Source organism: Ptychodera flava, assembly GCF_041260155.1.
Source record: "Ptychodera flava strain L36383 chromosome 3 unlocalized genomic scaffold, AS_Pfla_20210202 Scaffold_27__1_contigs__length_13241970_pilon, whole genome shotgun sequence".
In the NCBI taxonomy this organism is placed as follows: Eukaryota; Metazoa; Hemichordata; class Enteropneusta; family Ptychoderidae; genus Ptychodera; species Ptychodera flava.
The window spans coordinates 6641449-6658651 of NW_027248281.1; the positions used below are offsets into that span (position 1 = coordinate 6641449).

Here is a 17203-nt window from a genome sequence, read left to right on the forward strand (position 1 = left end):
AGATCTACTAGTGCAATTTAGATACACAAATCAAAGATCACTGTAAATGATTTTTTTATTCCAAAGGAATGTGTAAATGTTAGTAAAATAAATAAAAGGCAATATAAAGCATTAAGTAAACTACATTGATTAAAAAAATACACACAAAAAACATTCAGAACAATTTTCCCGAGACACATTCAAAGTTATCTTCAATACTGTCAAGAAAGAATTTCCATAACCTTAATAACTCTAATATCAATCATACAGTCACTTTCAAATATGCCTGGGCCTAACAGGGAGAAATACGGTTCATCACAACAATTTGATATCTTACTACTATCATCCCTATTGACCTATATACAAAATTTTGAAGCAATCTGTTGACCTGTTTCAGAGAAATTATTTTTCACAAAAACAGAAAAATAATCTAAAATACATCAAGCAACATAAAATCTGCTTAATTAAATCCCTGTGACAATTTTAAATTATAATAAAATTCATTGTTTCACGGCCAAATCTGTGAAAATAAAACCAAGTAAATCATGTGTCCCAAACAGCAAAATAGTAAAATTAAATCCTGGTGAAAATTAATTATCCTAAGAGACCTTCATATAAGATTTCAAGGCAATCTGTCAAGCAATTTCAGAGAATTCTTTTGACAAGAAACAGAAAAATACCATCAATAAAACGGTGTGCCTCACATTTGTTCCAGCATGAACACTGTATCTGCACCTTAATAAATTCCTAAGGACACAAAATCCAGATTGGTCAAAATGACAAATTTCATCAGTACTTCAAAAGATGTACTTGTAAAGTATCTGTAAGTTATGCCTTGGTTATAAAAAACTTTGCTTGATGTCAACTGATCTGTGCAAGCTAATGACTGCATATCTCACTGAACTTACAGCACCAGCTCTGTGTATACTTTTCAAGTAAAGCAATTAAAATTGAGAACAAATTAATTGTTGACCAACAGAGGGATGATGGATAATTATATAACTCTATCAGAAAAGCTATGCATCACTGTTCTGTCTCACACAATTGTTACTGAATTGTTTTTATCAGTTGGTCTCTCACTGGCTCTGCCATACTTCCTCTGCAGTATGTAGTGTCTTGAATTAGAGTCATTAAGCATTCGCTGATTGTGTCTATCAAATTATTTAGTTTGTCAGATTGCAAAAAAGGCCTGGATGCAATTATGCTCATATCTGGTGGGACCTCCTCATCAGACATCAGGTCTGCAGTTACATCATTCAGAAACCCTTCCCATCCGCATTGATCACTGAACTTCTCCTCTTTAAATCTGTAGGTAGAAATGATAAATGATGGTTATTTAAAATAATGCAAAGAGTGAGATAAATTATGATGGTATAATACTTACAAGTCACTGTCATAACACTATGGTACATTTGATATTTTAAGATCAACTCTGGTTTCATGACTTATTACTGATTTGAACATCATTATGTTGCCTTCCATTCCACCTATACTTAAGAACATAAGGAAATTCATGTAATATTTTAACGTTGGCATCCTTGTCCCAAGACCTTTGAGCACATCAGAATAGAACTGTCAATTTACATTACCCTAAACTAAAGGAAGGTTTGCTTTGTTAAATTTTATTTGAACCCATTTGTACATTTTACAATTATTGTAACAAAATTGTTGACTTTGTGTATCTAATAGTAGATTGTGCTAATATTCATAACTCAAAAAACTTTCAAGCCACCCACCAAAAACTTCTCAGTTCTTGTCTTTTCAAAATAGAGCATGTGTACCAAATTACCAAATTGCATATACCAGCACAGTCTGATAAAATCTCATTAATACCATCCCTAGTTACGTGCTTATCACATTTCAAAGCAATCTTACCACAGATTTAGAGAAAATGATTTTTGACCATAAAACAGGAACTATTACTCCAAAATGTCAAAATATATTATATATATGCAAGTTTCATCACAATTTCAACAAACTGAAAAAACTTCATACCAAGCAAACTGCCTACAATATTTCAAAGTAATCAGATGATTAGTTTCTGAGAAGATATTTGAACATCGACAACAATGGCCAAAATTGCCCTAAAAATATAATAATTTACGTAAAGTGTCCTCCTTTCCTTGAAAATGCCGATAAATTAACCTTTAATTAAAACTGTTCTGCAATCTTGGCTAGCAGAATGGCAGAGGAGTTCAATAGAATCTTGGTTGGTTTATCGGCATTTTAATGGAAGTAGACCATCATCATGATTAGAATTTCACTTTCATCCCAAAACCATGCATAGAAATTCAAAAATCAATTCAACGGGAACTTTTCAACAGATATTATTTTCTGCTAGGTAAGCTATCTATAAGCTGCCAATAACTGTACCCTACATTGGTGCAGTGTTCTGGACATAGTAAATTATACACTCTTTAATTTTTCTTAAACATTAAAATTCATTTTATCGTAACAATTGCATCGATCGTTATGCAAATAAGCCTCTTCTTTAGCAGAAAACTACGGGGAGAACACTGAGGTGTACACTGTTGCTACAAAAAGTACAGAACACAATAGCAATCTATTCCTCTGAGAGTAATACAAAATTTTGCATTTTACTAATTGGATAACTGTCAAAAATGACACACATGTACATATACTTACACTTAGCTCTCCAGGAGTCCTAAGATTTCCTTGTGGTCAAGTAGCTGCCTGTCTGTACTGTGAATGAACTTGATCGAGAACATGCTTTGATCATCAGGTCCAACGCATCCTCAACCTTCTTTGACATTTCTGCATACGGCTGGCACACTCATCGTGATCACTTCCTGGAAAATACAATCACTGTTTGAATTAATTTGGAGTTCTACCAAAATATACAAATTACACAACTACCACATTTGTCCAGTTGGCCAATCAGAGTAGAAAGGGCCTGACCATGTGACAACACGCTCCCCCCCCCCCCCAACAATGTACACAGATCTGGGGATCCAGGTGAGAATTACCCCTAATGTGATGGCATTCACAAAACGAACAAATGTCAAGATGAAATAAACTCTAGGTTTTCAGCCTCACCATCTGACACACAAAGCAGAGATTTTGTTCATTATAGCTAACTATATGTATGTTTCCAGCAGGCCAGTGATGGAGAAACTGTGATCAAGCCTTTGTTCTCAATGTTTGGATATTTGATACACAGAATAAACATGACATGACCATTAAGTGATTAACACTTCACCAAACTATTGTCCTAAAGCTTGGGAAAAACAAACACACAAAATGTATCTTTGTGTGTCATCTCAATACTACGGTGGGATGTTTGACACGATATAAATGTTGAACAATTAATCGACGCCCTTGTGTCCAAATGGACACATTGGAGAGCCTTGAATTTTGCCGTTCTCATACCCAGTGTTGCAGCCAGCTTCAAATTTTTGGACATAATGCCCCTCACTTCAGATTTTGAGGGTCACTGCAGAATGTAGGAGACATCACTAAAAGATTAATCTTTAATTTAGTACAAACAAAAAATGAAAGAAGGGAGTAAAACAGAGTGTTAATTTAAACATGGAGGTCTCTCTTTCTACCTCCATGATTCAAACAACTTACAGTAAATTTAAATCATGTAACTCAAAGAATGCCAAGAGCGAGTCATTTATGACTCATCGCTTTCAGAAATGAAGATCACACCTTAAAAAAATGGGTCAAATGACTCAAAATTCGCCTCTGGCTGCAACACTGGATACCAACGCGCAAAAGTTAGATTTGTTGTGGATTTGTGAGAAAACAGATGGACTAGTGCAATTGTGAATTCTGACACGTTACGACATAAATAGCTTACCTTGTTCAACAACAGGCTAAGCACGTAATGCATCGAGTCGGGACTGAAAGTGAGTACGTAGGGTTGACAATAACTGCCGGCCGGTCTTCGCACGGCTACTGGGGGCTCGACTGCTAATACTCGTACCGCTATAGGGTAGAGATCTAACCCCGAGGCTTGGCAATGGCAAGTCAAGAGGAGATGAGTTCTGGCTCTCTAGGGATGACACGGAACTTATCTTGAATTTGAAGAACTGCTACGAAGCAGTGCTTGTACTTGAGCTAGCTGCCGTTGCAGTACATTATTGGTAGTAAAATTCAGCTATCGACCTCGTCTTCTCATGCTTCGGTGTTCTGGTTTCGGAAAAACTGACGTCCGACGCAGTCGTATAAACGTTTGTCTCGTGCGAAGCGCAAAAGTCACTGACTGAAATGATACGTGCATGACCCCTAACCTTTAAACTCGAACTGGAAGATACACGCATGCATGTTGAATTTCACCGCCAGCACAGTTTCGATTACCAAGCTGAGTACGTGGTTGAAGAATAACAAAAATATAGAGAAAAGAAATAAAAAACTGCATCAGCGCATCCATTTTGGAAGATGTCTCAGATGAAAAAACAAAAGTTTTTTTTTACTTTTTCTGCTCTTGGCCTTATGGTTTGTTTTCAACCTTTACTCACGGGATTTTTTTTAAGACGGGGAAAGATTTAATATATTACGATGGGGGGAGTTGAACTATAGAATAGGTATCAATCGTCAAAATCGTCCGGTATTGAAGTTTGAGTCCTTAGGAAAGCGGGATGGGATAGTCCTGTAACATGAAACAGCGTAGACCAGAGCAGTTGAAGGGACAAGCAGCTATGCCTAAAAGTCTGGATAAAGTCGCATTTTCTTGGATTGAGATGATTATTCGGTGATGTCATTGGTTATATATGATCAAAAATGCTAAACGTAAATGGGATTTAAAATTTGTTTTGATCACAGTCCCTGGATGGAGGAACTAAGGTTTGACCCAACTGTTATAATATATACACCTGTACACGTACTGAAATTGCAACATCGTATTTTTATAAGTTACATCTCTGGTTAGCTAATACCAAAAAATAGCCGGAGTGAATATCGATCCGACGCAATTCTGATGAGTTTTATTATCATGTTTGTAATGTTCAAACTAGGTTTTAAAACTGTCAATCATAAGCTACGCCCTCTATGACATCATCCACTAGTTGCCATAGCAATTATTGAAATATTATGGGTTGTTCCCGCCAAGTGGTTGGGTTCACACACACCAAATAAAGTACAAGTTCATATCAACACACCCAGTCGGTTCCAGTGTTTTATTTCACTCCCGACAATACAAATGGCGACGAGGATGGGATGGAAGGAATTATGAACACTTCAAGAAACACAAGTAAATTAAGTGAGTACCAGATTCTCAATCTACAACGCTGAGACAAGTTGAATGCCGTTTACCTGCCCTCATCGATACCGTCACTGAAGTTTGAACAATATCGTTCTATTATCTACCGTTGTACCGACAGCATCGTCTCTGATCAATATGGCTCTAAATCTACCCGTATTTCCCGAATTCGATCTCCGTCCACGTGAAACTGCTCCCACCCGTTTTGAGAAATATGCTAAGCGACTGAATAATCTGTTTGCTGCCATGAATGTCACCGAACCCGGGCGAAAGAAAGCTATGTTACTGCACTATGTTGGTGAAGAAACCTGCGATGTATTTGACACGCTAACCCCAGAACGAACCGCCGGCACAGATGTATACCAGGTAGCAGTAGAAGCATTTTCTAATCACCTTGAGCCACAGAAGTGTATCGACCACCATGTTTACGTGTTCGGAAAAGAAGTACAGAAATCGGACGAAAATGTCTCAGCGTTTTATACACGTCTACAGTTAATGGCGCGCAAATGTGAGTTTGAGGACGTCACCGTTGTGATCAAACGTCAAATCAATCAAGGCACTACATCAGTACGTCTCCGACGGAAAGCCATCGAACAAAGTCTTGACTTAACCAATCTCCTGAAAACTGCTAGAGCAATGGAAACTGCTGATGATCAAACCAGTGAAATCGAGAAACGGCAATCCAACGCAGTAAGTTACAAATCTACTAAATATCGTAACGAACCCAAAACGGACATGAAACCGACACCTAGACGCAGTATCCAAAGTAAACAGTGTGGATTATGTGGTGGAAGATACCCACACAAAGGAGAGTGCCCACCCTTACAAAAATATCCTATACCAGTCCTATAGGGTAGAGGCATGTAGGGTCTTATAGGACATCAGGCAGTAGTAGTCTTACAGGATTTTGGAACGCAGTCTTACAGGGAACCCTATAGGGAGCCCTATAGGGGGTCTTATAGGGAGCCCTACAGGGAGTCTTATAGGGAGCCCTATAGGGGGTCTTGCAGGGAGCCCTATAGGGGGTCTTATAGGGAACCCTATAGGGGGTCTTGTAGGGAGCCCTATAGGGGGTCTTGTAGGGAGCCATATATAGGGTACAGAATATGCTTTACATATTGTTATCATACTTTCTAAGAGATTGAAGTCGCACAAGGCAAACAAACTTCTGTAAAAGAGTGCAGAAATTTTGTTAAGTAAGGAATAACTCCTTCTGATTTTGCTATAGGTACCAATGCAATGAATTACTGCAAAACTCACAAAAAGTCAGTCAACTTACAAAACAAGTAATTATAAATTACATTATAAATGGCGGGCTGTTGAACGGACGTGTTCACACGCAGCTCCTGCAGTCTGTTACTCTGTTGTCGATAGTTTCGACAATACTACATTGTAATCATCATGTGGCACTGCGAAGATTGTGGGAGTACCCAAGGAGTAACCATATGCAAAGGTGACTTAGATTTGTGTCCTGCTTGCAACAAAAAACGATTTCATGTTGATCGATGCTTGGATGCGGTGGTGTCACCAAACAATGGCGACGACGAAACGTGTGCAGATCCTTTGTTATCGAGTGGCTCGGACAGACATCGTGTGTTGCGGAGTTCCAGTTATCAACATGGTACTAACGAAAAGAATTACTATTCCGGTAATGTAATCATTAATGAATGCTCTGCTTTATTGTCAACCAAATGGACATTTTGCCGTTTGATGCTGTTGGAAAATATGTGTGGATGCGTTCAATGACCAAGAAATCGAATCGGCGAAACATCTACTGTTTGACGTTTGTGGAGAGACTGGCTCATGTAACCATAGACAATTTTATTTTTATTTTCTTTTCTGATTGTATATATATACTGTATACAGGTACTATATACGTACCTACCTAATACGAATGAGGAACCTGTTAGCGAGAGTGGGTACAGCGCCACCAGTGTCAGACTTTCACTGCTGAGAATCTCGCGATATCTGACGAGATTCATTAAAGAGTTTGACTTGCAGACAACTGCACATTTTCTGTGTCTGCCTCATTGATATTTCTTTTCAAGCTTTTGACAGCAGTGAACGTTGTGGTCGAGTAAACTGTAGATGTATACTCTCCTTTATTTTAACAGGTATGTTTGGTATAATATTTCAGTGATTTTGCCGAGTTTTGCTCAGTTGAAAGTTTGGATGAGATCGCCGCCCATGAGGAGACGCGCCATGTGTTTCATGAGCTATTTTTAGCAACTGTGCAAGTGAACTTCTGATGTGTCGATCGATGCGTCTAAAAGACTTATATATAGTTCTCAGTCATTGAAACGGGACAAGTGGCTCCGGCGATAGATGTAAACAAATCGTCTCCAGTGTTGTTAAAGTATCATAACTCATTTCTGTTTGTTATTGAGAAAAGGCCTTGTAGTTTAGTGTAGTAGAGAACGTCGATCTGATCAGCTGTTCGTTTTTCATGCATGTGTTGAAACAGTACGCCAAAGTTTTCATGGCGTTGCCTTGTTGTAAGAGATCGTTGATTTTCGAGATTCATTAAAGAGTTTGACTTGCAGACAACTGCACATTTTCTGTGTCTGCCTCATTGATATTTCTTTTCAAGCTTTTGACAGCAGTGAACGTTGTGGTCGAGTAAACTGTAGATGTATACTCTCCTTTATTTTAACAGGGTTTCCCCTTACACTGGCTACACTTACATACTATTTAAGCGTCGTAAGGGCGTGAACAAATCACAGTCGAACGTGCAGGATATTTGACTCTTCTCCATGAGATGGAAGTTGAAAATATTCCATGCTTTGTCGCGAAGGATTTGAAGAAGCTACCCCCGGTAAACTTCAACCATATCAATGTGTCTTCATTGCTGTCACAAATGAACCAGATGAAATACGACATTGATAGCCTTAAACACGGAGTTGACAATATGTCAAAACTTTATTTGACCACTTCTGGGACATTCGACAAATAAAAGAGAAAATACTAGATCTGCCACTTGAAAAGGACATGACTGTGAAATCAGTTACAATATCAACGAAATCTGACCACAGTGAAGACTCTGACATGTCTGTACATTCGAAATCACACCTTGATGATTCGGTCAGTGTCCGTGACTGTGTTCAGCCACTTGTCAACACCACGTCCACAATATATGTGTTAATGAAGAACAAAATTTGCAAGTAAATACAGAAGTACCATCTGCATGTGGTCATAGTGCAAAGACTGGTGAAAACGAAATACCAGATAATGATGCAGATGGCTTCACAGTTGTTAACTATGGGCGATACAGAAGGAGACACAGAAGCTATGCTGATGCAGTTGCCGACAGTCAGAAAAAGGACGCTAAGTTAACTAATGATCGTGTTGGAGACCGCCGCTCACCTGCTACTACGACCAAGGAGCTGATACGTCCAGCTGACAGCGGTCGTAGTAAGTTTATACTTGGCACAAACGTCAGCACACCGGAATACAAACAGCCGCTACACAAAGAAAACGTGTCTTTGTGAGCAGATTGAGGCCAGAAACTGATACAGAGCATCTTGTGCGATACATACGAGAAACCATGCTTATTGATACCATTGACTGTGATAAGCTTAAGACGAAATATGACTCCTACGCTTCGTTTTGTATTGCTGTGAGACCGGATAATTTTGAGTCATTGATGAACCCTGATGTTTGGCCGGAAGGTGTTCTAATTCGAAAATTCTACCAACCCCGTAAATCCTAGATGGATGAACTTCGTATTGCATCCTACAACTGTCGTTCTATCAAGAATTCGTTGCAAGCTGTAAGAGATTTGTGCGAATGTCATGATATGTGCCTATTACAAGAACACTGGCTTACTAAGGATGACATTTCTTTTTATCCTCCGTCCATGACGACTTTGATTACTTTGGTGAGTCCCCTGTTGACACAAGTGAGAACATCATTGGTCGACCATTTGGGGGCGTTGCAATTTTATGGCGTAAGTCTATTGGTCACGTAGTTAAAGTAAGATCATTTCATGATAATAGAATAATTGGTATTGAAATAGATAATGTCAATAGTAAACTGTTAAGGGGGTTTTAATGGCTAGGGCGACAGTTAAAATTGCATAAAAAAACATTCTCATTTGTTTTAAAAGTGTATTTTAAGTCAAATAAACTTTGCAAAAAAACCCAGCATGAACAAGTTACAGAGATATCGAAGCATTCAGACTCCCACTAATACACGGTTTTTCGATCAGGCTAGGGGGACTCGAGCGCGCCCTCTTTTGTTTTAATTCAGCCATGGCTGTTGTTTCTCGAAGTCACAAGAGGTCAACTTCAGTTACTGCGCGGCCGCTCCACTCACTCATCAAGGAAGCGCTATCATGACAACATCATCCAACATGGACATGGCGCTTGCAACATTTGCAAGCCATTTTACTGCGCAAGGGTAAGTAAATTGATTTACTGTCTTACCGATAATGTCAAAATCTTGAAGATATTTTATTGATTGGTTTAGCCTATCCTTGCCTGCGCGATTTGTGCGTAATTGTTGGATGCCTAAATTACATCGCCGCACAGTGTCAACTTGAACTTTCCTTCATAACGAAATAACACATGAAATAATCATTTTTTTTAGTAATGTGAATAATTTTTGCGTTCGATTGCATATTTTACTGAGTTGAGCTGCTCAATAGTAAGTAATTTTGCGTCTTAGATCAGTTGTGATTCCGATCGATTGTCAATGTCGCATATCCCGCGCATTGCGATCGCGCAATAAAATAGTTGCCGACAGAAGAGAAAATCAATCGAAACGTATATGATTCAAATAACGGATCGCAAATTCATTGTAGTTTTTCACATTTTGCGCAAACAAACACTGACTTTTCCCCGCCGATAGTTTCCCGCTTTAGGTTTCCCGCTTGAAGTTCAGCGGGTGGTATGACCGTGTGCCTCATGATGTAGCAGTGTACGTGAACGTCGCTCTTCCAAAAATACTTTCAATAGCAACAGATCAAACTTGCTTTTTTCCAAAGACGTGTTCGTGAATTTAATAATTATTTGTTAAAAAAAATAATTCTTCACTGAGCATAATTGGCCCTAAAAAGTACAGGGAGCTGTAATTATATAATTGCAATTACTGTACCTACTCTGGGCTTGATACGCTGAAATGAATCCCTAGATTTATGTGATCGCTTTTCCTTTTGACCAGGTTACCAGTTCCATCGAAGCTGTTGCGAATCATCGAAACGTACCCGACCAAAGTCGATGACCGAGGCGTTGGGCACCACAATGGCGAGCGGGCAAAGCTATACCGCAGATTAGCGTGCATTTTGATTGTAAGTATAAATTTGAAGTAAAAAATTCTTATCAAATGCTAATTAAGACTTTGTTCATTTACTGACAGAGAACAACACCACATGGACTTTATCTTGTCAATTGTCTTTTCTCGTTTGCAGCATGGAAATGGACTAAAGGGGAAAGGGGAAAACAATAGTTTTCCCCGAAGAGCTCGAGGAAGTGGTCAGGAGGAAATACCCAGCAGAGAGGCAGGAATTTGCCAACCCCACCCATAAGAACGTAAGTAAAATCATGGCAGAAAGTGGTGAAATTTATTACATATTGCTAGTCTTGATTCTGTGCAATGGGCTCTTTGCTGAAAATATACTGTATTTTTTTTGCTATCAAGTCATAATGGAAATTTATGGAATATTTTAGTCAAATGGAATATACATGAATTATGAGCATATATAGGAATAATTGATGTAATTTCCATTCATTTCCAGGTCCACAATGTAACATTAAGAGAACTGGCCATGGCCAAGTGGCCAGGAAAATAAGGAATTCAAATCTTTTGTAATGAAAAAAAAAATCATGTATTGTAATTAAAAATCAATGTCACAAAAAATTTCAATCAGAGTCCAATCAGCCAAAATCAATCACAATCATCCAATCATTTATTATTTAATTTCTTTAATTTCATTTGAAATGTAAAAATTTTGTACAAATTTATTCATAATTAAATTGTTGTTATTTAATCATATACGGTCTCTCTCGTTTTTTTCTTCAAATTCAATGGTTGAATTAAAATCTTTCACAGAGGTAAAAGTGATCATTATTACTATCACACAAGTATTGCATTGATTCAACACCTCGGCAGTTTTTGTTTTCAAATCTCTGAGTTGACAAAAAAAAAATTCTAGTAAATGAAGTGAAAAATCAATTAAAAGTATTGCATTGCTTCAACATCTTCCATGGTTTTTGTTTTCATATCCCTGAGTTGAAATAAAATTCTACTACATGAGGTTAGAACTCAAAAGTATTGCATTGCTTCAACATCGTCAACAGTTTCTGTTTTGAAATCTCTGAGTTGAGAAAAATTCTAGTAAATGAAGATGAAAATCAATTAAAAGTATTGCATTGCTTCAGCATCTTAAACAGTTTCTGTTTTCAAATCTCTGAGTTGACAAAAAAAAATTCCAGAAAATGAAGATGAAAATCATTTAGAAGTACTTCATTGCTTCAACATCTTCAATGTTTATATTTTCAAATCTCTGAGTTGAAAAAATTCTAGTAAATGAAGTTGAAAATCAATTAAAAGTATTGCATTGCTTCAACGTAGTCCATGTTTTTTTACCCCTTTCCTGCCAAGTCCATATTTCACCATCAGGTCAAGATGGTTAAAATTAATGAACATATTCCATTTGGTGTGTTTTAACATTATACTGTACATTTGAAGGCTGTTAATAACAGAGATACTGTAAAGTTGTTTTTTTTAGGACTAAAGATGCTATAACAGACCAAGTCAAGTGGATGAAAATACACCATGTTTTGGCTCAATACTGCTTTTTACTGACTTGGCTGATGGGGCAGTGATACTGTCTGGCAGGAAAAGGGTTAAATACTTGAGTTGAAATAAATTATTGCACATGAAGGTAAAAATAAGTACTACTACTACACAAGCATTGTATGGCTTCAACATCTCTATGGCGTAAAATACAATGTTACCAGAGAAAATATTTGTACTCAGTGCTGCATAGTAGTTTCAATTGCCATTTATAGGACTTTGCTATATTTCATTCACACTTTTCTTCTCAAAGGACAATCTTTGTGGCTGACTCTCTGGTGGCTGGTTGAACCACATTTACATTTCTTTTTTCCTGTAGCCTGTCCTCCCCATTTCCAGTGTTTGAAACAAGAACCTCCCCTTCAACATTTGACTGGTTATCTGACTGTACCAAATTTACCCCTTCCTCATCAGTCTCATCCCCACCATCATCGTCATCGTCTCCATATGTGTGCCTGACTGCCTGTTGCTTAACCCATTGTTTCCTCTCTTCCTGCTCCATTACCCTACCTTGTTTCCTATGCACTCTTAGATCTTTAGCATGTTGTGTGGCTTTGTAGTTCAAAGAGGCCTGGCGTACCTCATTTGCCTTCATACAAGCCTCTCGGATACTGGGCAAAACAGGAAGGGACAACCTGCTATAAAGGTCAAGTATCCAATGATATGACAGACCTCTCTTGGAATTCAGCCAACTCAGGTTTGACTGTAGGAGGCCAAAATTTGTGCTAACTACATAGTGTAGCTTTTGGATGTTTGAATTTTTTGCTCTGAACTTGGTCCAAACAGAATGGGAGGCCTCTGGAAAATTAGAATGACCTTTACCATTTTCTGGGTGAATTATCTGATCAGCCATGTGTGACCTCTCATTGACTTCAATTTCGTACAAAAGGGCATGAAATTCGCAGGAAAGAAACGTTTTTGACTCATACATTTTCCCTTTACAGCTTGGATCTTTTTTCTCGTCACATTTGTTACATGAACAAACAGTCAAGGGATGAAATGAACAATGGCCACCCTTCCAAACATGAACATTTCTACAGTGGTGCTTGCCAAGTTGCTGGAGATTTCTCGGTATTTGTTTGGGTCTTTTGCATGGTGGCCCTCCAGAATAGCACATGAGTGGTTTACTCTTGCCTGGCGGATAAACTTATCAGACATGCAGCCACAATTTGGAGAATGCCTTTTTTGGCAAGTGCATTCCAGTTTGCAATTGATGGATATGTCTTACCATGGCGAGAAATGAACGCTGAAGTAGCTGACTTCATTGCAGAAAGTTTATGTAATTGATTTGTGTGAGCTCTGGTGACATGTCCACCACAAAACATCACTTTATTCTCATCTCCTGGGAAAACAGTCTTAAATGATTTGATGCTACTTGAGTCGTTATCCTGCCAATTAACTTCAACGTTCATTTCTTCCTCCTTAGCCTGCTGAAAGCATCTTTCAGCGGCGTACCCCTCAGCAGATTTTGATGTCCCTGGATAAAGGGGTTCATCAATGCCGCCGTTTCCTCTCTGACACAAATGTACATAATACAGCAGAGAATTATTACAAAAGTTCCTCACTGTAAAACTAAAATTCTTGCTAAAGCTTCCGCGAGTAAGCCAGGCCCCATCAGATGTTGTTATTGCCCTTTTCCAACTGCCTATCTGATCATCAGGGAGTGCTTTCATTTCATCTTTGGCACTCTCACAGACTTCATCTACCATATCTCTGACAACTGGATACAACAACTTTAGGATGTTTTGAAATGTTTGCCCTGCCAAAACATTCATTCCTAAACAAATGCCTAAACTTCTAAAAATATCACTATGATGATGACCAGAAATAAACTGAGCAATGTGCAATGGAAAATCAACTACTGTCCAACGACTGCCTTCAATGTACATGGAGCTGTCAAACGATACCAGCCTCTGTTTGCATCCATTACACGAATAGTCTACCTTCATACTGCCTCCCAAGCCAAGGAAAGATGATTTCACTGGAACAAGTATACCTAATGAAAAGGAAAAGAAAATGCACAATCCTTTAAAAAATAGCGTCAATGACACTGTAGCTCCCATCCTGGACTATTTAGTGTTTGTTCTCTGGTCAGATAATTGAAGATGTGTGAAAGGGATAAAGTGCATGAAGTGAAAATACTTAAATGAAATGTACTGGGGACAGTGAAATATGTTTAATGTAATTATTCAGAATATAAAATGGAAAAAAATACAGAATGAGATATATTGAATACTGTGATACAACCATTAACTCAACAAGTCATTTACAATGACATAGTCCCCACTTGTAATAGGAGTATTAGTCTTGATGGGGCAGGAAAATATGGTCATTAAGAAGTATCACTGGAGTGTATATGTCGAGATCTATGGGCACATGGGTCTATGTCGTTGTTCCCAATTTGAAACACATTAGGCATGTCTAAGTTATGGTTCTAAATCAGGAAAAAGATCAGACCTCTAGCAGTATTGGCCAGCCAAGAAATACATATGCGCATTATAAATGAGGTACAAGATGTGACATCTTAAGGTCTAATATCCTATCAAAATTGGAGGGTATAGAACTTGTGGTTACTGAAATATGCATATATATGTATAATCAAGGTCAAAGGTCATCGAGGTCACATGACATTTTGAAAAAAAAAAATTATATTGCTAATTAATCCCTATATGCCAAAAAATCAGATCTCTAGCTCTATTCGCAGATCTCTAGCTCTATTCCCAGAATTAGATGTGTACATAATTAATGAGGTAAAGCGTGTGTTGTCATAAGGTCTCCCATCCTACTAAATACAAAGGACATAGCACTTGTGGTTACTTATTTATTGACATAAACATATATTTTAGGTAAAAGGTCATCGAGGTCACATGACATTTGGTCAAATAATTTCTCTCCTATAGTTATCCCTATATACCAAAAATCAGACATCCAGCTCTATTGGCTCTCTCAGAATGAGATATGCACATAATTATTAAGGTGCAGTATGTTGCGTCATAAGGTGTCCAATCATACCAAACATGAAGGGTGTAGCACTTGTGGTTACCGAGTTATGGAAAAATATGTATATTTGAGGTCAAAGGTCACTGAAGTCATGTGACATTTTGTCAAAAAATGTTTTGCTAAGTTATCCCTACATACCAAAAATCAGACCTCTAGCTCTATTGGCTCGCTCAAAATTAGATATGCGCATAATTAATGAGGTACAATATGTTGCGTCATAAGGTGTCCCATCATACCATACATGAAGGCTGTAGCACTTGTGGTTACTGAGTTATGACAAATATGTATATTTGAGATCAAAGGTCATCAAGGTCACATGACATTTTGTCAAAATATCCGAGATATATGCGTGAACAGATGGACTTACGGATGGACGAACAGACGGACATGACCCAATCTATAAGCTCACTGGACTTCATCTGTGGGGACTAAAAATTGTGTCACTGCATCCTTTTTGTAATATGAATACGATGAGAAACTAAATTTTATTTTTTGTGGCCTTTACATGGGAGTCTATGGTGATCTGCCTTATACATGGGAGTCTATGGACGTGTAACTAAAAATATGCAAATTTCACCACGATTTGCCCAAATTTGAGAAAGGTCACTCCTATGCACTTCCATACCAAGTTTCAAATCAATCGGACTTGTGGTTTCAGAGCAGGAGATTTTTTGACCAAATATGGGAGAAAATTACAAAAAAGTTCATGAAAAATAGCAAGTCCAAGATACTGACCCAGAAGTGCACAATCATTTCATGTCAGCCCAAAGTACTTACATGCTAATTTTTCATGTAATCTGCTCAGTGGTTATCGAGTTTTTTCAATTTTGACTGTTTTTACATTTTTTCACTTAATTTGCATATTTTTGGCAATGACAAATTCATTTGAACAAAATCTCATCTACAGCCCATCATCCATGTACACCAAATATCAAGATGAAATGTACAGCGGTTTTGGAGTTTTTGATGTTGACGGACAGACATACAGACATACAGACATACAGACGTACAGACATACAGACATACAGACATACATACATACATACAGACATTTCCCTAGCCTATAAGAATAGCTTCCATTGCCATATATACATATGCCTATGGGAGCTAAAAATAGCAGGGTTTGTGAATGTAAAAACCTAGTGAGAAGGCTTCAAAATTTAAAGTATTGAAATTAAATGCAAGTGAAATTAATGTTTCCACGATTCCACATTTTATTTGTCTGGAGTTTGAGTTGGACTAAAAACTAAAGTATACAAGAAATGTAACATTTGTGAGCCACGCCTGATGCTGTGGGATTAAAATGCAAAGGATGGCTGAGGGGGGGGGGGGGAAGTTGGACAGCTTGCTATTGTCATTCACTGGCTGGAAATAGGCTTATCCTGGAGATTGTACAAGACCAGCTAAAACTATTTACCTATGCAAACAAAAATCAGTTAAAATAATTGGCTGATTGGGGCAGCATGTAAATGTGACCATAGACATACACTGATACAGTACATGCATTAGGTGACATATCAACATTGATTATTGAACTGCATGCAAATGTGATCTACGAATCAGTCAGTACCTTGTTTTTAACCAGTAACTTGTTTTTATCAAATCATATTTACCCTATTTCTGAATTGAAAAGCACATTATCAGAACAGTATTTTTCTGTTTGGAGTTAGGGCAAACTACACCACACCATGCAGAGAACACTGTCTTTGCCAATGAAACGGTTGAAGCAAGAAGTTGTTTGTGCTGCAAAATTAATTCCATACCTTGACACTATTTTTTTTTTGGGGGGGGGGGGGGACAGGGAGAAAAAAGGAAACACTTACCATGACATCCTTCAGTATTGCAAGAGCTGGTACTGTTGATATTCTCCACAAAGTTGGAAACGCAGGCTGACTGGCCCATATAAAAGCGATCTTGTATCTTCACTGTTTCTGTGGGCATTACTGAAAATTAGAAGAAAAATACTTTAAATTCACAGTGTAAACATGATGACCTAATCGTTTCTATCCCGTTGACCTTTATGGCGTTTACTTATTCGTGAACATAAAGGCTGCAAATCATCAGTTCCCCTCCCGTAAATTCAAATTTTGTGTCACGGGTTGATTGAAAAAATATGAATAAACACCGAAATACGGGTATGTGGTGGAACGTGACTCGCTGTGAACGCATCAAGTTGAATTCAATCGTGCGCTGGCCGGGCGCCCA

The 17203-nt window shown here is 38.0% G+C and overlaps 1 protein-coding gene across 1 annotated transcript; it reads right to left on the minus strand.

Moving 5' to 3' along the window:
- Window positions 1-11719: 11719 nt before the first annotated feature.
- LOC139126299 (uncharacterized) lies at window positions 11720-16947 on the minus strand. Its single transcript, XM_070692344.1, has 2 exons — window positions 16822-16947; window positions 11720-13994 (listed from the first exon to the last, which is right to left on the minus strand). Exons 1-2 carry the CDS (start codon window positions 16937-16939, stop codon window positions 13123-13125), a joined length of 990 nt encoding a protein of 329 aa, XP_070548445.1. The 5' UTR covers window positions 16940-16947; the 3' UTR covers window positions 11720-13122.
- Window positions 16948-17203: the final 256 nt, after the last annotated feature.

Bases quoted from the DNA above. Each gene is read 5' to 3' on its own strand.
- LOC139126299 (XM_070692344.1), bottom strand. From the start codon at position 16,939: ATGCCCACAGAAACAGTGAAGATACAAGATCGCTTTTATATGGGCCAG. The intron at 13,995-16,821 runs GTAAGTGTTTCC...CCTTTTCATTAG, and splicing joins CAATACTGAAGGATGTCATG to GTATACTTGTTCCAGTGAAA.